Source organism: Penicillium samsonianum (genome assembly GCF_028829775.1).
Source record: "Penicillium samsonianum strain IBT 33392 chromosome Unknown utg000003l_segment0_segment0, whole genome shotgun sequence".
Classification (NCBI taxonomy): domain Eukaryota; kingdom Fungi; phylum Ascomycota; class Eurotiomycetes; order Eurotiales; family Aspergillaceae; genus Penicillium; species Penicillium samsonianum.
This window is the reverse complement of record NW_026643261.1, coordinates 8,100,289-8,121,425: the sequence shown is the minus strand read 5'-3', so window position 1 is coordinate 8,121,425 and position 21,137 is coordinate 8,100,289. Positions and strand designations below refer to the sequence as shown.

At 46.4% G+C, this 21,137-nt stretch overlaps 9 protein-coding genes across 9 annotated transcripts; 5 read left to right on the top strand and 4 right to left on the bottom strand.

Moving 5' to 3' along the window:
* Positions 1–503: 503 nt before the first annotated feature.
* On the bottom strand, positions 504–1,928 carry N7471_006759 (aminotransferase; the record flags this gene model as incomplete). Its single annotated transcript, XM_057279478.1, has 3 exons — positions 504–1,480; positions 1,593–1,726; positions 1,798–1,928. The coding sequence occupies 3 exons, from the start codon at positions 1,926–1,928 to the stop codon at positions 504–506; spliced, it is 1,242 nt and encodes a 413-aa protein (XP_057139088.1).
* Positions 1,929–3,240: 1,312 nt separating this feature from the next.
* Positions 3,241–4,639, top strand: N7471_006758 (uncharacterized protein; the record flags this gene model as incomplete). Its single annotated transcript, XM_057279477.1, has 5 exons — positions 3,241–3,878; positions 3,932–4,095; positions 4,155–4,271; positions 4,325–4,471; positions 4,521–4,639. 5 exons carry the CDS (start codon positions 3,241–3,243, stop codon positions 4,637–4,639), a joined length of 1,185 nt encoding a protein of 394 aa, XP_057139087.1.
* A 282-nt stretch (positions 4,640–4,921) lies between these two features.
* N7471_006757 (2OG-Fe(II) oxygenase family oxidoreductase) lies at positions 4,922–6,090 on the bottom strand (the record flags this gene model as incomplete). The annotated part of the gene is made up of 3 exons (XM_057279476.1): positions 4,922–5,581; positions 5,680–5,746; positions 5,822–6,090. The coding sequence occupies 3 exons, from the start codon at positions 6,088–6,090 to the stop codon at positions 4,922–4,924; spliced, it is 996 nt and encodes a 331-aa protein (XP_057139086.1).
* A 580-nt stretch (positions 6,091–6,670) lies between these two features.
* On the top strand, positions 6,671–8,668 carry N7471_006756 (uncharacterized protein; the record flags this gene model as incomplete). Its single annotated transcript, XM_057279475.1, has 8 exons — positions 6,671–6,856; positions 6,939–7,013; positions 7,118–7,322; positions 7,443–7,748; positions 8,087–8,208; positions 8,268–8,348; positions 8,407–8,455; positions 8,523–8,668. The coding sequence occupies 8 exons, from the start codon at positions 6,671–6,673 to the stop codon at positions 8,666–8,668; spliced, it is 1,170 nt and encodes a 389-aa protein (XP_057139085.1).
* A 559-nt stretch (positions 8,669–9,227) lies between these two features.
* N7471_006755 (class I adenylate-forming enzyme family protein) lies at positions 9,228–11,163 on the top strand (the record flags this gene model as incomplete). Its single annotated transcript, XM_057279474.1, has 5 exons — positions 9,228–9,528; positions 9,590–10,332; positions 10,395–10,489; positions 10,553–10,674; positions 10,745–11,163. The coding sequence occupies 5 exons, from the start codon at positions 9,228–9,230 to the stop codon at positions 11,161–11,163; spliced, it is 1,680 nt and encodes a 559-aa protein (XP_057139084.1).
* A 477-nt stretch (positions 11,164–11,640) lies between these two features.
* N7471_006754 (4-aminobutyrate aminotransferase) lies at positions 11,641–13,095 on the bottom strand (the record flags this gene model as incomplete). The annotated part of the gene is made up of 3 exons (XM_057279473.1): positions 11,641–11,772; positions 11,826–12,533; positions 12,601–13,095. The coding sequence occupies 3 exons, from the start codon at positions 13,093–13,095 to the stop codon at positions 11,641–11,643; spliced, it is 1,335 nt and encodes a 444-aa protein (XP_057139083.1).
* Positions 13,096–14,052: 957 nt separating this feature from the next.
* N7471_006753 (S1/P1 nuclease) lies at positions 14,053–15,211 on the bottom strand (the record flags this gene model as incomplete). The annotated part of the gene is made up of 4 exons (XM_057279472.1): positions 14,899–15,211; positions 14,759–14,850; positions 14,109–14,681; positions 14,053–14,079 (listed from the first exon to the last, which is right to left on the bottom strand). The coding sequence occupies exons 1-4, from the start codon at positions 15,203–15,205 to the stop codon at positions 14,053–14,055; spliced, it is 999 nt and encodes a 332-aa protein (XP_057139082.1). The 5' UTR covers positions 15,206–15,211.
* A 1,406-nt stretch (positions 15,212–16,617) lies between these two features.
* On the top strand, positions 16,618–18,513 carry N7471_006752 (esterase-like/phytase family protein; the record flags this gene model as incomplete). The annotated part of the gene is given in 5 exon segments (XM_057279471.1): positions 16,618–16,672; positions 16,749–16,965; positions 17,025–17,161; positions 17,743–18,244; positions 18,255–18,513. The coding sequence occupies 5 exon segments, from the start codon at positions 16,618–16,620 to the stop codon at positions 18,511–18,513; spliced, it is 1,170 nt and encodes a 389-aa protein (XP_057139081.1).
* Positions 18,514–19,864: 1,351 nt separating this feature from the next.
* N7471_006751 (uncharacterized protein) lies at positions 19,865–20,465 on the top strand (the record flags this gene model as incomplete). Its single annotated transcript, XM_057279470.1, has 3 exons — positions 19,865–20,017; positions 20,079–20,299; positions 20,360–20,465. 3 exons carry the CDS (start codon positions 19,865–19,867, stop codon positions 20,463–20,465), a joined length of 480 nt encoding a protein of 159 aa, XP_057139080.1.
* Positions 20,466–21,137: the final 672 nt, after the last annotated feature.

Genomic DNA, 21,137 nt, shown 5'->3' with positions numbered 1-21,137 from the left:
CCACCGCCAGCTCTCTCTATACGCCGGTTACGAACGATCCAGTATGAAAAAGGGCCGGGCGAGAAGAGGAAAATCATGAAGAAGTGTGATATTGGGACTCTGACGCCGAATACGGATCTGGTGTATCAGACGGTTGTGTCCGAATTTGCCACCAGTTTTTGGCACTGGCAAGGTCATTCATGTTCTTTCGGTCTCAGGACAAAATGCCAACGAACGGACCGTAGGATGGTGTTACTGTCACTAAAATCGTGGGAGGACAAAGGGGGTGTACTAGCTTGGTCACAAAGGGTGGCCTCAGGGTATCACCCTTCAGTAGTTGGTCGTTTAGGTATATCAAGAACTTCTCTCTTCCACACATCATCTTTCTCTTCCCTTGCCCCTCTACGCTGTGTAAGCTGAAATGTAAGCACACCGAAATGACTGGTAAAATTTCTTTCAATTTTCAACATCTATATCCATATCATATTCCACAACTGACAATGGACAACTGACATCCCAGCATTTCACTGTTTTAAGGTGCGTACTACCTGATCCAGTATTTGAATGAATGTCTCTATTTCGTTCACGGTATTGTAATGGACCAAGCTTGTTCGAATGATACCGTCATCTGCCAGTCCAAGAACATCGTGGACGGTACGGGGAGACCAACAATCACCAGTGATAAGCCGGCAGTTTGATGTTTCATGAATCATTTCCGCAACCTTGTCAGACGCGACTCCATTCACGGAAAAGCTGATCAAGGAAACCCGAGCGTTCGGATCTGCTGTTTGCGACCCATATACGGTGTAAAGGTCAGGATTGGCCGTCAAATAGTCGAGAAGGTGTGCTGTGATGACTTCCTCGTGGGCAATGATAGAATCCCAGCCAATCTGATTGACGAGCCAACTGATGATGGGGACCACAGCATGTTCGAGCTCAATGCAGCTGTTGCCGAGGCCCAGCCTCACGGATAAAGCGGTGGGGTCAAAAAAGTAGTGGTTGAGACTGGTCAAGTAGCGCTTCTGAACACTCCGCCGGGCATAGATCTGTGCAATATGAGGGCCAAAAACCTTATACCAGCTGAAAACGTAGAAGTCGACACCCAATTCTTTCACGTCGATGGGGCGATGAGGAGCCCAGGCTACTCCGTCCACGGATATCAAGGCCTCAGGGATTGTATGGACGAGATCTGCGATCTCTTTAATGGGCTCGATGGTTCCGGTAATGTTTGACACATGCCCACAGCATACAAGTCGGGTCTTGGAGGATAGGAGAGGTCGAAGTGTTTCTAGGGTGAGCTTGGGATCTTTATTGTTTCCCATTCCCCCGGCTGGCGTCCACCACTTGATAGAGATACCCAGACTTTTTGCCAAGGCAACCCACGCAGTCACACCGGCCTCATGGCAAAGAACAGATACTATCATTTCGGAGTCTGCGTTGAGATTCGGACGGAGGGAGTTGGTCAGGGTTCGTAGAAGCCCCGTCGTAGAAGGTCCAAAAGCTTCATTCGCAACACTCGTTAGCAACACAGGAATTCAGATGCCATCAAGAGAGTTTCGTCTGTCTATGGCAAGTTGCTATACGAAAGAATATCTGTGCCGAGTAACTCTTACCGATTTCGTCAGGGTCAGCATTCATGAATGAAGCAAGCTTCGCGTATTGGGCAGTACGCTCTTTAACATCGATCTCGCTTTTTGAGTCCAGGCCACGTAGATTCATATGGGGAGAAGACATGGTGCGAGTGATACTATGTATTAATCAATTGTTAATTGAAAGATTTCTATCACACCATTCTATACGGCTTTGAGAAGAACTCACCTCTCAATGACCCCTCTGTAAACCAGAGCACCAGAACCATTGTTTAGACAGATGGAACCTTTATCGAGACCTGGAAATTGTTTCCGAACAGCCTCGATGTTAAAATTGCGAAGGTGTTTGTTGATAGTCATGATCGAGATAATGATAAAACAAACCAAGGAGTGATATGATAGCCAGAAGATGTTATGTGGTGCAGTATACCTCTTCTGGTCTTTCGCGATCCCAAAAATGTTTCCAAGGTTAATGTGAGAAGTAAGGAGGTTTATGAGCGAGACACTGTTCCTTGGGGTCCACGGGTTCGTATACCGGCGGGAAGTCGTGCACGCCCCCTCTTGCATACCCCCCAATATAAGAACACTCATTCATGTCCTGAGCACTTCTCGATCAAATTGAACTTTGTTAGTTTGTGTTAACTTTCGCCTACCTCAGAGCTACGAGTAGCGGAGCTACCTCAGTACTGACCTATTCGGCGCTCTATCTGGTATTGTTTCTAACACGCCCCCACTCCCCCGCCCCCGGCGCCCGGATCGTCTTCAGCCTTGAATTTAATTATCGAATAGCCCTCAACTCAGCTTCGGTCGCGTACATTGCACTTCTCGAAAACTTTCGAGCAGGCGCCCTCTTTTCACTCATCACAAAAAATAAGGTTTATTCAGTTTGGAGCCCCACATCTTTGTGAATTTCTCCCAGATTCATGCATAAGTGGGGTTCAAATCGTGATGAGCCGAGACCGCCTACATGTGTACAGATGTGATGGGCTGGCTGAGAGCGCCCAGATAGACACGATCTTTGCCGGGGTCAGTGCTGATCGCTTTCAGCGCTAGCGAAGCTGAATGTTGATGAACCCCGATCTCGTCCAACCTAAGTTGTAAGTTGCCCTTTCCTCAAACCCACCATTCTTCCAGGATGAGCATCCAGCAGAAGTACAAACCAGAGTTACACGACTTGCTTGCCCAACTCGCTCGATTTTTCAGCGCAAATGAGACCAGAATCTCAGCTGAGCAAGTATCAAAATGCCTTGGGCGTCTTTCAGGGTTCGAAAGCTCCGCCTTAAATCGCCTATTCTTTTTATTATACCAAAGCAAGGTCGGTGTCTCATATGAACTGGTCCTCATTTCATTTAGCGACACTAATTCTATCAGTGACCAATAGACCCCAGAATCAGAATCGAGCGGCAAAAGGGGCTGTATCTCCCGCCCGGGGGGGACCAGAAATCATCATTCAGGCACCACCATTATTAATAACCCTAGGAGGATAGGTGATGTGCCTTCGGTTGTTAGGACAGTATCTCTGCAGGATGGGCTTTCTGCAAGTTTATCCGGAGACAGACCTAGCCACACTGGTCATGCTCAAGAACACCAGCCTTCTCTCGCTTCGGTTTCTAGGAATGACGATGACCAGCCAAACCAGCCGAGGTTGCACGGAGGCACCTGGTCGAACCACATGGCAGCCGTGATATCACATATCGATAGCCAGAGCACCCCCTGTTCGGGCTTTACGGATAATACAACTTTATTCCAACAACCTATTTCAAATATTGCTCCAGTACTAGTCGACTCCCACCAAGCAGAAGCGACAGCCCCCCACAATGGGACTGATGATGACACCTTTGGCAAAACGGGATTGGCGACATGCAGCGAAATCAAATTTGCGCCAAGCACCAAACGACTATTAGAGGCTTGTAAAACAAATTGCGGAGAGTTCCTACGTGCAATTAGTGAAGCTAAAGCGGCCTTCCCAACCGGGCAGGGCTGGGAAGCTGCGATAGCCACGAAGAAAGAAAATGCTGACATTCGCGATCTGATGAGGATATACCATAGGTTTGAATGTTATAACATCTACCGGCATGTCGTCGAGGCCGGATATCATACCGGTACACACTGGATTCGGGAAATGCGCGCTGTACTGGCCAACAAGCTTTGCCGGGACTTCCCGGGGCGTTTTCAAAACCAGAAGACTGCTAACAAATGTTTGAACTGGGTCGATCAGGGCTGCAGCTATCATGAGTGGACGGAAATACTTAGTGAAACACCGAATCTGGGGTATCTGATTGCATTGCCTTCAGACGTGTCCCACTCAGCGTATGCTCCTCCTCCACACGCCTCCGTAACTTAGTCTCACGAAGACTTTATAGGTACACATCGAGATGCACCAAAGAGAAAATGAATACAGCTGTGCTCAAATTCAAAAGCTTGGGCATCGATGATGTTGTGAAAAATTTGAAACTTGCCGAACTGGGCAACAATATTGCGGCAAAACTGAGGGAAATGACAGGCAAGAAGCGGAAGGATGTTAATGGTAAGCCCTTCGGAAAGGCTTCAATTTTGATCAATCGCAATGCTTATATACCTGAACAGGGGAAAGGACGATCCAGAGCTCCCGGAAATCACCACGATTGACGTCATCCTCGAGCATACTTGCTCTCACTCTACAGTCGGGCCAAAAGACCACGGCGCCCGAATCAATGGCAGCTGGTACCGACGACCATCCCATAATTCAAATTTCGGTTTTTTTAATACATTAACAGCCAATCAACACCTATTTGATCACCCTACCGAGTCTTTGATGTCAACTTCGGCGCAAGAACATGTTGGTAACCATGGGCGACAAGATCAAAACACAAGCGGCTCTGTCGCGGACGACTATGTGGTCCCATATGACCCTTTCAATAACCGTAGGACCCCCTTCCAAAATCCAACATTCCGCACACTAACTCGTATAAGTTGGGCTCAACTCACCTGCATATTCGGAGCTTTTCATGCACCAGTATTCTGCCATCTCGATACCATTCGATGAGTGGTATCAACACCCAAATTATGCAGAAGGATGTGCTACAAATTAGAACGAGGCTTCGAGTCTACCAAAATACGGGTTATTTCTATAACGGACAATAATAACAATTCAATGCGCTTTCGCGGGGAAATATTCAGTTGCCCTCCATTTCCCAGTATGGTTCGATCCAGAGCGCTACCCGTATCAAGTTTGGGATATCGACAGGAATACACAACGGATTACATGCACTCCACCTGCCACAATATATTTGAAGTCTTATCACAGCGGTCAATGGCTTTTTACTGCAAGATTTCCCATGTTGGTACGTAATCGATCACGGGCACGCTAATGCTCACTGGCCAGTGGCGCCAATCCAGTCCTTGCGACCAGTCAACATGGCACCGTGCTGCTTGGCATCGAGGCTCGCTTCTCTGAACAAAGCATACTTCTGATTATGCCACTCCACACTATTCATCTGCTTTCCATCAGGAGTGGTAAATTTGGCGTCGAATTCTGGCCGCAGGAAGTAGATCGTGGAGAACTTATCCTGGCCAGTTGAATCAGGTGGAGGGACCACACGGTGAAGAGACGAGGCCAATGCGCCATTTGACAGAAAGCGCAAGGAGTCCCCGACATTCACAACGGCGTGTCCAGCTCGGGGTGGAATAAAAGACCATTCCTCGGTCCCAGGCAGCAGGGCCTGCAAGCCATCAGACTGGGTGAAAACAACAGTCAAAGTTCCCATATCGGTATGTGCCATGTTTCCGATTTTCTCATCGCTGCTGCCCCAAGGTAGGTAGTTCAGCATGGCCATGTTTGCAGACGATGGCTTGTCCTTCCGGTGACAATCCTTCAAGTCATATGGAAGCTCCAGAGCTTTTGACAGAGTGGAGAGGATACAGTCGGTATATCCATGAACCTCGCTCATGAATGTCTCGAAGAGTGGTAGGGTTTCCTCAATCGCTTGGGGGACAATCATGGCATCCTGGCCAAAGATGCCATTGTTATGAATCTTCAGATGGTGAGTTAGATTAATTTGCCTCAAGTTGAAAGATGAAGATATCGATCTTTCATCCTCCAGTCTCCGATATGGCAAGAATGGCAACATACCGAGAAGCTCTCATAGCCATCTTTTTTCCCAGAAAATGGCCCAACGGAGCAGCCGGCTCGTTTGTAGCTAAATAATTAGACTTTAGCGCCATCATCACTGCGAACGTGTAATGGGAGTCAGGCTGGACAAAGCGAAACATACCCGAGAAGCCTTGATGGCAGATACTTCTCAGTGCTGTACTCCTCTTTCTCCTCCAACGGTAGTTTGAATACGGATTTTCCAATGACAGCAAGAGCATCAGCATGCTTCAAAGTGTCGCATGTTGAGGCATCACGGAAATCAAGGTAAAAAAACCCAACTTCTTTACAGGCAGACACAAGATCGTTCACAGTATCAACATCTCCGGCAAGAAGGCCTGATAGTGAGATCAATTTGAGATCCGCTTGTTTGGTGATTTCGAAAGACCCCATTTTCAATGAGTTTGTTGGTGAAGTATAGTTGGATGTTTGGGTTGAGATTTTTGAATAAGAAATATCTGCTTTAAAATGATTTCAGTCAAACAATCTTCTCCTGGCTTCCCCTGATAAAGAAGCGGGGTCTTCAATGCGACTGCCAAATGCAATATTTCGATTATTTCCAGCAAATACAAAGTATACAGGCAATCACTACTATAGTGACGACGAGCCGCATCCTTGTGTCACCCTACTAGTACATATTACTTGCGCGTCGTATTCTCCTAATGCAACTCCAACTTGCCCATGCCATTCAATCAGAGCTATCGGGATAGACTTGTGGATTGACTTGTTACGGGTATCATAGCTGATTAGAACAGGCCAGTACAACTTCCGGGTGGTGGAGAACCTCTCTCATGAAAAAGGAACCAGGTCATCGGCGCTGCAATAGAAAAATGATACCCCAACCGATAATTGCAGTAGAAGATCCGAATGCATACATAAATAAAAGAATACGCGCAAATTTAACCCGTTTTACTTCTTGAAAACATATTCTGGACACCTTGATCAACAGTCGCAATCCTCACCGAATCACACGATGCTTGAGAAAACAAAAATGCTCAACACAAAGGACTACAATGCTTTGAGCTTGGCTCAGCCCACGAATTTCAAGTCCATGTTAAAATCTGGCGAGCTACTCTGGGGCACCGGAAACCGAATCCCCCATGAAGAGGCGGCACGAATTGTTGCTTCAACCCCGTATCATTTTTGTTTTATAGACGCGGTAAGTTGAATTACTTGAAATAGTGAGCTTTTTGGTGCCAATATCTCAATAATGGCAACCAATCTAATTCATTTATACGTAGGAGCACACACCTCTGAACGCAACACTCCTTGTCAGTCTTATTCGAACGATTCAATATCACTCAAATGGCTCGATGGTACCATTTGTGCGCATCCCAAGATGCTCACCAGAGCTTTTCAACTATGCCCTGAATGCGGGAGCCGGGGGGTGGTGATGCCTCACGTCCAAAATGCTAAACAGGCAGAGGAATTGGTCCGGTTCGCTCGGTTTCCGCCAATGGGGGACCGTAGCTTCCCACCTGCCGCTCTGATCAATGATCAGCAAAATAGAACGCCAGAGGGCCAAACAACCTATGATGTGTGGAACAACCATGCAGCTGTGATTTGCCAAATTGAGGATCTGCAAGGTTTAGAAAACATTGACGAGATATGCAAAGTTCCAGGTGGTGTGTGCCCTCCATCCCTCCCCGGCCCTGCCATTGAGCGGAAAAAAAGGAAAAGAGCAGATTCTATTCGTGGGCATATTTCCCTACGACCATGCATATGCTAATATCTCTTACCTACAGTTGACGGCCTTTTCATCGGTACCGGTGATTTACGCATGTGCATGGACTTGGCCGTAGGCAGTCTCGATGGGGATGAACCTGTTTTTACCTCTGCCCTCCAAAAGATCCGAGATGCGGCAAAGGCCAATAATCTTCCAATCATGGGATTTGGCATCTCCCCTTCTACCCTTGAGCGCAGGATTGAGATGGGCTGGAATGCATTCATCATCCATGGCGACATTGATGCCATATGTACATCAGCTATTCAGTCCCTGAACACATACAGCGATGCTGCCAATCGCCATCTATTTGCGGGGAAGAAGAACGGTGAGCGGCCTCTGAAGTAGAGAAGTGCAGCTAGCGAAGCGAGATGTCATAAATGAATTAGTCTGCTTGTGCCGTCCGATGAGGACGGGAAAGGGCTTTAGTGCTGCAGGCTTCCTAATGCACGATTCAGATTTAGAATTTCGATCTGTATGAAAATATCAAGATTCAAGAAAGTGGAAATAAACCAACCAGATGATGGTTCATATCAATGTGGTCATATGCCGTTCTCTTAAACATTTTCTTAAATAGACCTGCTTTATGCCAGATAGGTTGGCGCATCCCCGCTTTGTCCACCTGAACATCTTCCATACTCTTCTCTTACCATTCTGACATTTCAGGAATCGTCTCTCAACACATTAATCTGCAAAAGGTTACCAGTTTAAAGCTTTCCCAGATGGCGGACCTTGCGACCAATGTCAAAGCAGTTATTGCCCAACAGTTTGATGTGTCCATCGATATGGTATGGAGCTTCATTTTTATACATCATCTTGAGATCAACACTGAGATATCTATCCATAGGTGACCAACAACGCCAACCTTCAGGATGACTTGGTAGCAGACGGGTCAAGTATGACACACATGGCAGCCGCCCTTTTAGAGGTTTGTTTCCCAATGCCGATGAATCTTGAAGACGCCATTTCACTGACCCCGGGTTCAGAGATTTGACATAAACATTACGGATGAAGATACGGACCAATTCATTACAAGTATGGCCTGTACAGATCTAGATGTTTTTTTTCCCGCGAGCTAACATATTTCCCTATTTCTCTAAAGCCCAGGATATCATCGACTATGTTGAGACCAAGCTGTGTGGTGGTACAGCCTGTAGAGGGCTGTCAATTACATGGAGGCTACATCTCTGGCGCCGGTCAGACGGGTTTTCGAAGCTGTGCTTGAACTTCACCGACGCCGCACACTAGGTCTTTGGTCTACTGGCGCTAGCATCTCAGGCCACCAGGGCTGATTGCTCTTTTTATTTCACATGGAGCATAGTTGCACTTTTTATTGGGATCTGTAAATGGCAGTTGTCTTTACCGACTACAAAGTGACGCGTTGGGGAGTAGAATAACAGTCGTAGGCCAAGCCGGAATCAAATTGTGACCCTGTCAATATCGTCAATTTCACACAACTCCACTCTGAGGAGAAGGCTATTGATGGGGTCTGAGTGGGCAGCCTCCGATAAGCCTGGCATGAGGGCGACTCGGTACCGGGACTGGTCCATTAAAGCGTTAGTGGTGTATCCATATGTTGCGACAGTGGCGCAAATTACCTCTCCGAGGGCCCTTGTTTTCCAAATTTTCAAACACATTCAATGCCCTCAGATCTGCGGGGTCGACGGTCGACGGCCAACGTCGCAAATCATCCATATCACGTGTCTCGATAGCCAAATATCAAGAAAGATCAAGGAATCTTTAAGACTCTCTCAATGTTCCTGAACTCGCAAACTGAAATTGTGAAAATCACATACCTCTTGAAAGTATGATGCTCCCACAAACCCACGCCTTACCCGACGACCCAATCTTCTCCAGACTCCTAAGAATTGCCGCTCATAGAGAGGACAAAGTCATTGTTGATGATCGCAGTATTGGCACGCAGTTTGGCTATCGTCACATTCTCCATGGCACTGTGAAACTCCAACAAAAGCTCCTAGGTCTTCTTGACAAGTCTGCTTTGGATAGTCCTGGTGGCTTTTATGTCGCTGTCTTGGCCCCAAACGGCTATGAATTCATTGTTGCGACTCTCGCTGTTCTGTCCCTTGGTGGAGTAGTTGTGCCAATGCGTGAGTCCCCTCACAAACGATGATGTTTCAACCAACTAACAGCAGCTCTTAAACACAACAGCCACAGGCGCACTTCCAGCCGAAGCATCATATATCCTTCGGCACTGCGCTGCACGCTGTCTCCTTGTTGGCCCGGAGCAAGTCGACCTCGCTGCGCAGATCCAAGAGGAAGTCAAAATTACCTCACTGGCCATTGAGAGCCAAGTTGATGATGCCAACAGTCTGCTTCCACTTACAGGCTATACTCTCGATCCAGCGCTTGCGGTGTCTGAAGAATGTCCTAGTATCTTGTTCTTTACTTCAGGAACGACTGGGCCTCCGAAAGGCGTTCTACATGCCCGTCGGACTATCAACAAATATGCTCGGATGGAAGAAACCGAGCTAAACGACGAGCTGTGTCTTATACCTAGAGGAGCATTTTGGTCCATTTACTTCACAAAACTATTTCAAATGCTTCTCACAGGGATTCGCATTGAGATTCAGAATTTCGGACGCCATTATAACCTAATATGGGAGAAACTACGTGAGCAAACTGGCACCAAGATTGTCTTATCTCCTACCTTTTGGTATGGTATGATGAAATACTACCAGAATCACATTTCGAAATTGCCGGAGCCCACGGTCAGAGAGTACATTCAGGGAGTTCAGTACCTTCGCGATGCATGCGCAACGGGAGCCATGCCTTCAAATCGTGTCAAGGAATTTTGGCAAGACCTGTGCGGTGGACGGCCGCTTAGGGTACTATATGGGTCTACGGAAACGCAGGAGATATCTGTTTGCGATGAAGAATCGGGCAGTGCAGAGGTGAGACATTACACACTTTGTGCTACGCTTGCTACGCTTTTGCTGACATAGGTGTGGCCCAGGGTGACTTAGGAACGCCTCTTCCGAATGTGGTTTTAAAGCTGTCCCAAGGAGAAGAGGGGGAGCTTCTTGTCAAGACTCCGTCATTATTTCTTGGGTATGTATCTCCTTCACATTTGGTCGACCAAAAATCGCTAACAAACTCTGTCTGGTCTATCAGGTACCTGAACTCCCCTGATGCTACGGCAGAGCGTTTCGACTCAGATGGGTTCTTTAAGACTGGGGACCTAGTTATCCGCCAGAATGGACGTTACATCTTCAAAGGAAGAGCAAACATGGATTGTAAGCACTACCCCCTCTTTCGAACTCGTTTTATGCAATAACTATAATCTGACATTCTTCCTTGACGCAGTGTTCAAGTTCTATACCTACAAAGTCCCTCGAACACAGGTCGAAGCCAGTCTGATTGCGCTCCCTTATATCGCAGAGGGGTATATCATGCCGGTGGCAGATCCGCAGTGCGACACCCGGGTAGCTGCCCTTATGCGACTCCACGATGGCCTTGATAAAGTCGACTTGCATACTCTCAGAAAAGACCTTTCTAAGGATCTGCCTGCTTACCAACTACCAACCGTGCTTCGGGTTTTGAAAGAACACGAAACGGTTCCACGAACATGGTCAGACAAGACTGCAATGATGAAGGCAGTTCAGATGTTCTTCCCACAAGATAGTGAGGACCGGCTTTGTGGAGAGGCGACAGAAGTGATGGATATCAGTGAATTCATGAAGCAGAAAACCACGAAGCTGTGGGACTTGTCGGGAATGCGGTAGCGGCCTCTTCAACACATATTCATTATTTAGTGCCCTGTTGTATTTTCCTGTTCCAAAGTATTAATTCTAGTCGGTGTTGTAAGCACCCTGCGTTTCCCCTACCCTTAAACGAACAAAGTGAAAGAAAAGGACCAAAGCCAGGCCAAGAGGATATTTGACAGGATAGATCCCTGTTGCCCGCTATATTATTTGATTATTTACGTACGATATTTTTTTTTCCTTTTTCTTTTTTCATATTCATCTAAACAAAGGCTAAGGGTTTCGCTTTATAGAGAAAAACTTGTCTTGATTGATTTCAATTAAGTGCATGGGTACGTAGCTGGCCTTTGAAGGTAGGCAAGGAAAGTCCTTGATCATTCGGTGCTTACAACTTTTAAGTGAGCTTGAATAACCTTCTGGAGATATTCCCCAACGTCACAACCCGAGAGTCTCTACGCCGATCTTGACATTCCTCTCAGGAGTGATGGTGATCTTGTCCTACACGGCGCTGGAGAGGTTGGGAAGTTCTTCGATGGACTCCTTAATAATTCCGAGCGCCCGCTCGAGTTCGTCTTCGGTAACGACGAGGGGAGGGGCGATACGGATGACGCCTGTACGGCTGGATTTGAGCTAGGGACAGTTACTAACCAGGTATATCAGATGAAGAAATGAAGGGTACTTACCAAAAGGCCCTTCATTTTCATCAGCTCGCACAGTTCTATGCCAGAATGCCCATTGGTCTTGGACTCGTCGATGACGAATGCGTTGAGCAGACCCCTGCCGCGCACTGTTTGAATGATGGGGCTCTGGGTCTGGATAGCCTTCAGACCGTTACGGAGGACATGACCAAGATTTTCGGCACGTTCGACCAAGTTTTCCTCCTCAACAACTTCAAGAGCACGCATGGCGACTGCTGCCCCGAGCGGGTTACCGCCGTAGGTCGACCCATGGGTTCCGGGCTCAATGGTGAGGATCACATCATTATCGCCCAGAACACACGAGACAGGATACATACCACCGGTCATGGTCTTACCCAGTAGGACCATGTCGGGCCTGATTCCACTCCAGTAGTGACCGAGCAGCTTTCCGGTTCGCGCAATACCTGTCTGGATTTCGTCGCAAACTAACAGAACATTATGCTTGTCGCACAGGGCTCTCGCCTCTTGGAGATAATTGTCATCGGCCACAATAACGCCCGCATCTCCTTGGATTGGCTCAATCACGAAGGCAGCTAGGTTGAACCCCGCTGCCTCAAAAGCCTCCCGTAGTGCAGCCTTATCGTTATACGTGATAAGCTTGTCGGTTCCGGGAATAGAGCAGCTAATGTTAGGAACCAATGGACCATAATTCTCACGCGACTGTGCATCAGAAGCCAAAGAAATCGTGGCCAACTATAAAGAGATATTTATGTCAATGTTTTTCACCCAAAGTTGCATCATATTGAATCAGATTACTTACTGTTCGTCCATGGTGGTTGCCTGCCGCACCGAGAACAATAGCTTGGTTCTCGGGAATACCCTTGACCTTATAACCCCACTTTCGAGCGATCTTGATTGAAGTCTCGGCAGCCTCTGCGCCAGTGCTCGAAGGTAGTACCCTATCGTAGCCAAAGGTTTTGGTCACCATCTCGGCAAATTGAGGGTACAAATCGTTGTGAAAGGCGCGGGAGGTGAGCGTCAGTCGTGAAGCCTGTTCGCAAAGCGCAGCAACGAGCTTCGGGTGACAATGACCATGGTTGAGGGCGGTAGAAGCGGAGTGGAAGTCAAGATAATGACGGCCCTCAGGATCCCAAACGGAGACTCCCTGGGCGCGGGCAAATACGATGGGGAGCGATTGGTAGTTTAGGGCGGAGAAGTTCTTTTCGGCCAGGAGGGCAGTGTCGGTGGTGGCAGCGTGACGCGAGGTTGAGAGTTTGCTTTTGGCGTGCTGACCGTTGGTACCGTTGGACACCATGATGAGTTGTGGTGGAAGATTACTTTACGCAAGGGGAGGAGGACTTTGGGGAGAGAATAAAAGAGAATAAAAGAAAGGAGGAGGGTTGGAGACAGATAAGACTTTAAGAGGGAGGAAATTGGAGGAAAATGTCTAATTTACTAAATATGGAGAAGCCGGACCATATCCTTTTATGGCTGACGGGTGTGATGTAGTTACATACCACAGCCTAGCGTCTAGCGCTAGTAAGATTTGTAAATTCTGTGACACGGGCATCTGAACGGTGTGTTTAGCCCTGGAGGCAACTCGACGATCTGACCAGGTCCAAACATACGAAACCTCCTAATATCCATCCCCGCCCCGACCCTTCCCACCCTCAGTTCGCTCATGTCAAGCAACACGTCGACGAAGTCGCACATCATCGCTCGCTGAGCCAAGTCAATACTCTAATCCTTGGAATTGCACTTGCTATCTGACAATGTCTAGCTTTCAATTACACTGGCATCGAGAATTGCATCGCGAATAATACGCCTAAACAGCTTGCTTTTCGCCCACATTCGTCAAGCGCTTCCAAAGCTATATAAGGATCTAGAAGCCGCATTGTCACAAACCAGGAGTGAACCGGCCGCCATAGGAAGCGTACGAAAGGTCATGACATGTGTCGTAGTATTACATGTCCTTCTGATACTCTACGCCGCTTTCTTGACAAATTATCCTCCGATGGCGATACCTTAGGATATCATATGGCACTTAAAGAGTGTATAAATAAGACCGGAGACATACTAGAATACACATAAACTATTCCTACCACATGAACAGCAATAAAATGAGAAATACACTACCAACCTGTCAAATGGGCTTGAATAAAACCATACTTTTGAAGCTGTCATAGCGCCTTTTTCCATTTTCAATTTTCTCCCCGTATTCTGATTGTACTATAACTCCTTTTGTATTCTCATCTGAATATAGCCAAAAAAGTTAGATTGTCGCACTTGCAAAGATGGCCTGGGTTAGGAATGGAGATCATTTCTCACCTTTCCATATTGACCATTACAACGCTCCCCTGATGAAGCTCTGTCAGCTGCCAAAGCATTTAACCACACGGCCAGGCGAATTCCTGCTTTGAGAATTTGTGCTTCCACAATAGGAGCAGCTTCGTTGTAATACTTTCCACCCAGGTCATTATTTTCGAGCCATTCAACGCCATTTTTAAAAACGAAATCACAGTTTAGTCTGTTTGACTCAATTGCCCATATCATAGGGCATTTTAATGGTCTTTTTATGTCAGAGCATTCTGCCTGAAGGGGCCTCAATCCGTGAGACTGGAATAACTTTTCGGCCCATTTCATAGCAGGCTCTTTTTTATCGTTGTGCTTCGGTGTGTCCTTCAGACCGTTGATCTTATGTGGGATATCCGTATCCCACACACTGTGAAGGTTCTTCTTCTTGGGGCAGTGATTGTCAAAGCAAACGGGGAGATCGTTGCCTCCTCGAAGCGTTGCCTCGATATGTAGCGGTTGGTGCAGATCACCAATGAAATGCATTAAGAATTTCAACGCGTCACCTTGCTGCGTCTTCTCTAGACTAAGGTCCTGAACTTGATGTGTCTTTTCACCCGTTAGTGAAATTTCGTTGCGATTTGTATCCAATTAGGCTGCAATATTCAGGGGGCTCGCTCACTAACCATATTTTCAAAAGCGGATATAACACATCCATGCGTTTTGCAATCTGCTTTATAGGAAAGACGACATGAATCGGGCGGATTATCATTGGCATCTGCTTGAATAAGCTTGTGGGTTTGGTGCAACTAGCATCGGTACATACCTATGTAATGCCATGGTCTAGTAAATGGATACTGAAATTTCCTTTTATCAGCCCAGACTGCCGCATCTGAAATATCGAAATCCTCATTCGGGATAATAAGATCTTCCACTAGCTGAACTCCCTGCTCGTTTAGGAACTTCTCTGCTAAATAAGCTACCGTTCGATGACCGAGGTCTCCCCAGCCCCAAGTGAACTGAAGGATACAACTTAGGAATAGGAGTGACCAGAGGGAATACATTGTTGATGGATCTGCAACTGACAAGTGGCTATTGAAGAGCTGAGCTTTGGATAGGTCCTTGCGGATCATAAAAAGAATGACAGAATAGCAGATATAGTGGTCCAATATTTATAACCCCTCGAAAATCCAAACAACAATCAGTTGTACTACGTAGAAAGCCCACCGAAGAGTCTAGAACAAGACTTGCGGATGCGACAAACCTAAATACGAACTTTATGCTGTTTGCAGCAAGAAAAATGATGTATTCATTACTGCACGTCGAAGCTGATTTCACAATGACCAGAAATTCCTGCTCTACGGCTAGAACCCTCGCGAGGAGATCGCTGGTGTCTCTTAGTGGCTGAACGAACCAAGCATGAAGCTCAGATACAACCCGGAAATTACATGAAATGTACATAGCACCACCTCGATGCCCCTCATCACCAGACTCCTAAGTATAATCGTTACACTTCCTTTTTTGGTTTCTATCTCAGACTAATTTTTCCAGCTTGATCTGATGCTTGAATTAAGAGGGAGTTTTCAACATAAAGAAAATTATTATGGACGTAACAAAGTGTTCATCGCTAAGTAAGGAAGTTTAGGCGACGGGTTCCGAATGTTGAGACGGTATTATAATAATACCCATCGGCTGCTAAAGCAAAACTATTGACGATAACGCCGTAGGCCGATTGACGTTTTCTAGGTATAAACTCTTCTTTGGTATTTATTGAGTTCCGCCTCGTGTCTCTTCATACCAATTAGCTATATGAACATAAAACCGGGGTTTGACTTTCACGAATAAACTCAGCATAAGGTTTCGGGATCGGATGATCAACGTGCATCATGTGGCGTACCCGAAAATGGCAATCATCTGGTCGGTACAGGTTAAACATACCATATTTTTCTGGCTGGTCGGCCGGCTCTACGTTGAATCTAGATTGCAGCTAGGATATCGAATTCCGGAAGCGTCGGAGCCCAGATAATTCAACAAACACCCCGTGCATTTATTGAGGACCACAGATGACCAACCTATCCGTGGCTTTGAATTAACTATTTTGAGCCTCGATTCCTTGTATCTGATCAATAATAGGGCGCAAAGTAGTATTTTTGGCATAAACTGTCTGATAGTTTGATTGGGTCCCACGAGCAAGGCAGTGCACAGGAAAAGATATATTCGGAAACACCAATTTCAAAGCCACATACATAATTCATGATCCATGTGCTCATCATATGCAAAACATGGATTAGTTTTAACTAGGGATGAAGGACCGGTTCTCGGATTGATTGTAGTATACCATGTGGATGACAGAGGGTCCAAACCCCCCGACCCCGAGTCCCGAACATTCAGAGCCATATGGCAAACTGAGGCTGTAATCCAGACCACTGTCAAAAGTCTAGACAATTTATCTTTTCGATTTGCATGGGTGGTCGTTAGGTATTGGGAGGTCAGTTCATCCTCTGCCCTTCTCATCGACTGAACTAGCCGACAAAACTCACCGATCATGGACCCATATGCGCAAGCTACGAAACTCCAACTCTCCCATTATTTGATCTTATGTTTGTTGCTCTTCTCTGTAATTTCCGCGGCATTGGAAGACCCCTGTTGGACGTTCGAATAAATGTGAACGTGCAGTGGGAAGTGCACCTATTTCTCAAACCACTTGCTCCAGCCAACGCTATAATTACTACGGCCTAGCGGCCTACGGGTTGGTTCCATCTAATGCGACCGATCGATATGGAGACACCCTGGGTGGGTTTGGGAGTGCGGTCACCTTTTATCAGTCGGCTTGGAACAAAGGTCAGGATGGTTCCTACGACGGCATTATCTGGGCAATGCCCGATCGTGGTTGGTATGTTCCTTAGCCTACGGATGGGCAGTGAAAGTCTATGACTAATTACCTATGATTAGGAATACGAACGGCACTTTAAATTATCAGTCACGGATTCACAAGTTTTCCATTCACCTGGATCCAGCTCCAAACGCCTCCGGCAGCGACCCAAGTCCACCGAATATGCATTTGGCTTATATCGACTCAATACGACGGTGTAAAGCGCTCAATGCCGAATGCCTGATTTTAATGCCTGAATGCCTTCTTTTGGCCTGACTTATGCCTGAATTAAGCCTTGTTTTAGACCGCTTTTAGGCCTCTCTATACAGTGTACTGTACCAACTCGGCATGGAATAACTAGGCGCCGTTAACCCATAAAAATGAAGCCTTTCATCTCCATACAAATCGAGATATCTCCATGTTCTAGGTGGTTTGCAAGTCCAAAAAATGAAGCTTTTCATCCTATACAAATAGAGATATCTCCATGTTTTTGGACGGTTTACAAGTGTCAATCGATTTGTATGGAGATCAAAGGCTTCATTTTTGACTTGGAAACCACCCAGAACATGGAGATCAAAAGCTTCATTTTCATTCCTACCTTAGGCTAGCGGAACTGGGCAGTGTACATTGCTTATTAAGATATCTGTAATAGTAATTCACGTATTTTTATTTTTCTGCCAGGCCAAAATAAGGCATCCAGCCATTAAAATCAGGCATTCGGCATTGAGCGCTAACTATACACTGTCGTAGACTCAATCCTATTAACCGGGCCAGATGGCGTTCCCACCACGAGCCTAGATGCAGACGCGATCGGATTTATATCCCTCGATGGGTTTCCTCATCTGCCACAAGCTACCTATAACGGAGATGGCTTTGGCGGCCCCGGCCTGACTAACAGGCGGGTTACGTTGGATTGCGAAGGCTTAGTGGTAGATTCCGACGGAGATTTTTGGATCCCAGACAAATACGGCCCATATATCTACAGGTTCTCAAAATACGGCAAGATGCTCCTTGCTATCACGCCTCCGCCCGCATTCCTCCCTCTACGGAATGGCATAGTCAGCTTCAGCGGAGCTGAGCCGCCAACGTTTGAACCGGATCAAGTTCCCAGTCATCCTGATCCCACCGCTGGTCGAGCTAATAACCAAGGCCTCGAGGGACTGACTATTTCTCCGGACGGACGCTTCCTATATGTCATGATGCAGTCGGCTATGAACCAAGAAGGGGGACCAAAGAAGAAGTCTCGACGACAGACCCGGCTCCTGGAGTACGATATCTCTGATAAGAAATCCCCAGTTCTGTCACATGAGTATGTGGTTACACTGCCTCTTTATGACAATGGATCCAAAGCCGCCGGGCAGTCGGAAATCCATCGGCTTTCCAATGGACAGGGCACGAGATTCGGGCTTTGGACGAGGAGCGGACAAGACTGAGTCCGAGTATCGTCATTTTGATGTTATATCTACCGCAGAAGCTACAAATTTTGCCCACGGAAAATGGGATTCGGTTAACGGTTCGATTGCAAACACTAAGGGGTTGTTGAATCCGAATATCACGGCGGCGACCTAATGTCCGTTCCTGGAGTTTAATTTGAACTCGGAGCTCAAAAGGTTTGGGCTGCACAACGGTGGACAACAAGATGAATTTCTCTTAAATGAGAAATGGGAGAGTTGCGCCCTAGTTCCTCTCGGCCAGGAGGATTCGAATGCAAGTCCAGAATACCTCCTGTTTAGCTTCAGCGACAATGATTTCAAGACGCAAGAAGGTAGGATTCTATATGGCACCTTAAGACTTCTTACATTGTACGTGCGATCTTCAGGTGACTAATATTGTCTGGCACAGGATATCAAAATTTTGGACGCTTTCGCTTTTCCGACAAATCTGGAGACAACATTGATACCCAGATCTTGGCATTCCGGATTAGCTACGGGCACCATGCCGCAGCCATGCACAATACTAAGCTGTAATCTACTTCTCATCCACATGGGGTTTTGCCGCTGAATACGTAGATGAGACGATGATTGGTGAATGTCTTTCTCCTAGCCCAAGTATTCGACGTAAACTGTTTAGTATTCCATCCAGATAAGTTATCAGCAATATTCTTGCTGAGAGACTACCGTCATTTTCTGCGTTATGCCACGAAACTTTCGCCTCCTTGGTGACGCATGAGATTTTTCTGAGTCGAGGCGATGGTTTTGTGTAGGTACTCACGGGTCTCTATTAAAACAAGGTGGCGTAATGGCAGCGATGTATCCGCCAATTTGTGATTTGCTGAGAATTGAGCAAAAGAATAGCCTATATTGATGATTATCTAAGGTCTATACTAGTGGTCCTTACATCCTAATATGTATGGGGCAATTCTAAAGACCCGCGATTATGTTCGATTGAATGAAACAATATCACCCATATAACCCTCTTTCTAACCTATTGACCCTAGAAGTGGACCGGCCAGATACAACCCAGGCACAGGAACAAAACCGAAAAGTCTCTTTAAATGGAATACCTTGGTACATCCACGAAGAACAGCTTTTTAGAAAAGAATTTTCTTTCGGCAATCACCAGGAGGTGATATAAAATTAGAAAAAGAAAGTAGTCTTCACCAAAATATTTGGTTGCGATCATCTCCTCATACAGGTAAGAATACGAATGCGAGGTAGCGCCAAGACTAGCACTTATCAGGTCCCAACAATAATCATTCTTAAATTATCTAAAAATGTCCTGCCTTGAGGATGCATTCTAAGCGATTACGAGGCATAGAAAGCATAGTTCAATATTTAAATAACTCGATTTCCCCGTCCCAAGAACTAATTTAAGATTTATACAAGATCGCCGGAATCGACTACTGCCATACTAGTGCTCACATTGAAACCCTTGGTTTCGATTGAATCAGAACGCGACAGAAAAGCTACACATTACAACAATGAACCTATCAATCGAAAGAAACCCGGTACTCAAGTTCCGACTCCACATCATAATCGGGGCCTCGGTCTTCGTCGTCTTCATTCTCATCATTGCACGCATTGCCAACAGTGGCACTCCAAAGACAAGAACTAATGTTTGGGGCATTGCCGTGGTGAGTTATGTTCCGCTTATATTGTAATATCTTGTATAAATTCATTAACCCATGACCAAAGTGCCTCAAATCAGCCGTGTTCATGGCCTATCAAATAATGACGACTCACATGGATCGACTTAAACGATGGGCGAGCACAAAAGCGTACATGATATTGAATATCATTGATACTGTCTTTTGGTTTGCTCTGTTTATTATCACGATCATGGGTACTACGGGGTCGACTAGCGGGAGCAGTCGGGCATTGGGTGGTATCACGGCTACATTGGTCTTCTTTCTGTGGTAAGTCGTATTAATTGAAGCGACGCGGTGGGTCTTTGTACTAACTCGGTTTTTCTGAAGTGGACTTGCAGGGCTTTTGGCTTTTGTATCCATTCGTGACAGGCGTTTCTTCAAAGCAAATGGGTTTCTTCCTGGGGCTAAGCCTGCGGTTCATGCTTCTTGTTGAAGGAGGAAACTAGTTAGTACTTCTTCTGTTTGTTCTGTCGTTCCATCTATGATTGATTGTCCTAGCTAGCTACCGTCTTGCTTGGCTTATGGCATTGATACAGACACCCCGTTTAGACTATCCTTCACGTATTTATGAAAATGGCTCGTTCTTCTTTACGATCGGTATCGGAATCAGATAGCAGCCCCGGGAATGACCTAACTACAAGCACCATGAACCTTATAAACGATTTTGATAATGAAATCAACAATAGGTTAGAAAGAGGGTTATATGTGTGATATTGTTTCATTCAATCGAACATAATCTCGCGGGTCTTTAGAATTGCCCCATACATCACACCCTAGGGATCTTCTAGTAATTCAGATCTATGCTGCAAAAGGGCCAAGGTTTTGACTGCCGTGAAGCGAGATTTTTGGGCATATTCTCACTGTCTACCGGTGTCCAAAGATTCATACATCTTCATAGGATGTTCTAACGCGCAAGGTTGGCTGCTAAAGGCCTAGGCTGCCTAAAAAACGGCCTCATGCTTCCACAGAAGCCACCAACCAGTTACCACGGATTCCATCTACAGCAGGCGACAAGAACGCCTCTCACAATGTTTATTAAAATTTCGAAGGGGCGGAGCGACCTTCAGACACCGTCAGTTAATCCCACATCACATCGGCCCTTGCT